This window comes from Anneissia japonica, unplaced genomic scaffold, assembly GCF_011630105.1.
Source record: "Anneissia japonica isolate Jap-2015-1 unplaced genomic scaffold, ASM1163010v1 scaffold292367_len1493_cov355_single, whole genome shotgun sequence".
Taxonomy (NCBI): domain Eukaryota; kingdom Metazoa; phylum Echinodermata; class Crinoidea; order Comatulida; family Comatulidae; genus Anneissia; species Anneissia japonica.
Window position 1 is genome coordinate 1 of NW_022703445.1, and position 1,493 is coordinate 1,493.

Genomic DNA, 1,493 nt, shown 5'->3' on the forward strand with positions numbered 1-1,493 from the left:
AGTAGAATTAATATGTACCTGCAGTTGATGTTGGGATCAGAAGTCCAGCTGAAACAATCCTTGCCAAGTTTGGGAAGGCCTCTGGCTGGCAACCCACTCTTGACATTATGGCCTGGCAGGTGCAATCTGGTAATTCTTTCATTAGGTGCTTGGTGGTGTGCCACTCCTCCATTAACAGCTCATCATCTAAGCTGTAATGTTCACTCAGCATCTAAAAGGAAATATAGCAATTAGTTACAAAAGTAAAAAAACAAACCAACAACCAAAACAAAACAAACAAAGAATTTTGTACAGTACTAAACTAACCTTGATTTCTTCCTGTCCATAGAAGTTCAATTCATCTAAGCTCTCTGGAAGCAGACCTGGGTTGAATATGTTGAACGCTTCCAGCATGGGAAGGTCAGGAAATCGTCTCTCCAAGTTCTCCACAACCAGATCCAAGTATTTGTCATAGACCTAAAGACACAATAAAGCAATTGGTTAAGTGTTAGATTTTGCAAAAACAAAATAGTCTCAGCTGAAAAAAAAGCAATGATAAAACAAAAAATACATCATTCAATTATTTAAACAAGATAAAATAAAACTAATGATACATACCGATCTCTTAAACGAGTCAGTCTTGTCCTGGGTTGGGATGCTAAACTTCATTGGCTTGTCAGCAAGGTCTACCATAACTTCAGGCAATTGTCTAAAGAACTGGCCAGGGTTGGTTTTTAGGGCAGTCACAGAGCTTATGGTTCCAGCAACAAGTGGTCTCACCAGGGTGTAGTCTAAGTCTTTGCGCTGAGAATTAATGATTTTTAAAAAATTGTAAAAAAACAACAGTCTACTACCTTGTCAATTAGGTTCAAGAAATAGGGAAAAGTAATCGTAAAAAAAATTTTAAAAAATACAGTAATACTGAAATAATAAATACCTGCATTGCCTTAGACAGCTGGGATAGCAAAGGGAGAACATCTGACAGCATGTAAAGTGTCGCGACAAAGTCGTACGTCTGGAGGAACACAGACAGCCCCATGGCCTGCACGTCTGATCTTTCCTGTGCTTCCCTCTCCAAACTCATTAATACAGCCTCAAATGACCTCCTTATCGATTGTATTGCAGCATCATGGCTCAGCCATCTCACATCTTTGCCCTGTGTTATCTTGATTGCTGGATTATTTAGGATAGTCTGACAAGAAAAATCAAAAGTTTACTTAGAAATTTATTTAAAAACAAGTTTTTTAAAATGTTGTAATTTTAAATATTTAAAAATATTAAAAGATTCTGAACTGACAACAGAAGAATTATCTGCAGAACTACAACATTGGAGTCAGAGACATACCTGGATTTCATGCAAAGCAGCTGTGCGAACAGCACTGTAGTTGTAGAATCTATACAACTGTTCCACTATGGCCTTGAACTTCTTAATGTAGCTGATTTGGTTGGCTGCTTGGGAACTCGCAAGGGCTAATCTGTGAGCGACACAGTGGTTGTTGATCAGATGGGGAACC

At 38.3% G+C, this 1,493-nt stretch overlaps 1 protein-coding gene across 1 annotated transcript; it reads right to left on the minus strand.

Annotated features, from left to right (window-relative positions):
- Nucleotides 1-18: 18 nt before the first annotated feature.
- Nucleotides 19-1,487, minus strand: LOC117104464 (the record flags this gene model as incomplete). Its single annotated transcript, XM_033245311.1, has 5 exons — nt 1,325-1,487; nt 917-1,171; nt 598-783; nt 307-456; nt 19-211 (listed from the first exon to the last, which is right to left on the minus strand). Coding segments are annotated over exons 2-5 (676 nt in total), but the record flags the coding sequence as incomplete, so codon positions are not given.
- Nucleotides 1,488-1,493: the final 6 nt, after the last annotated feature.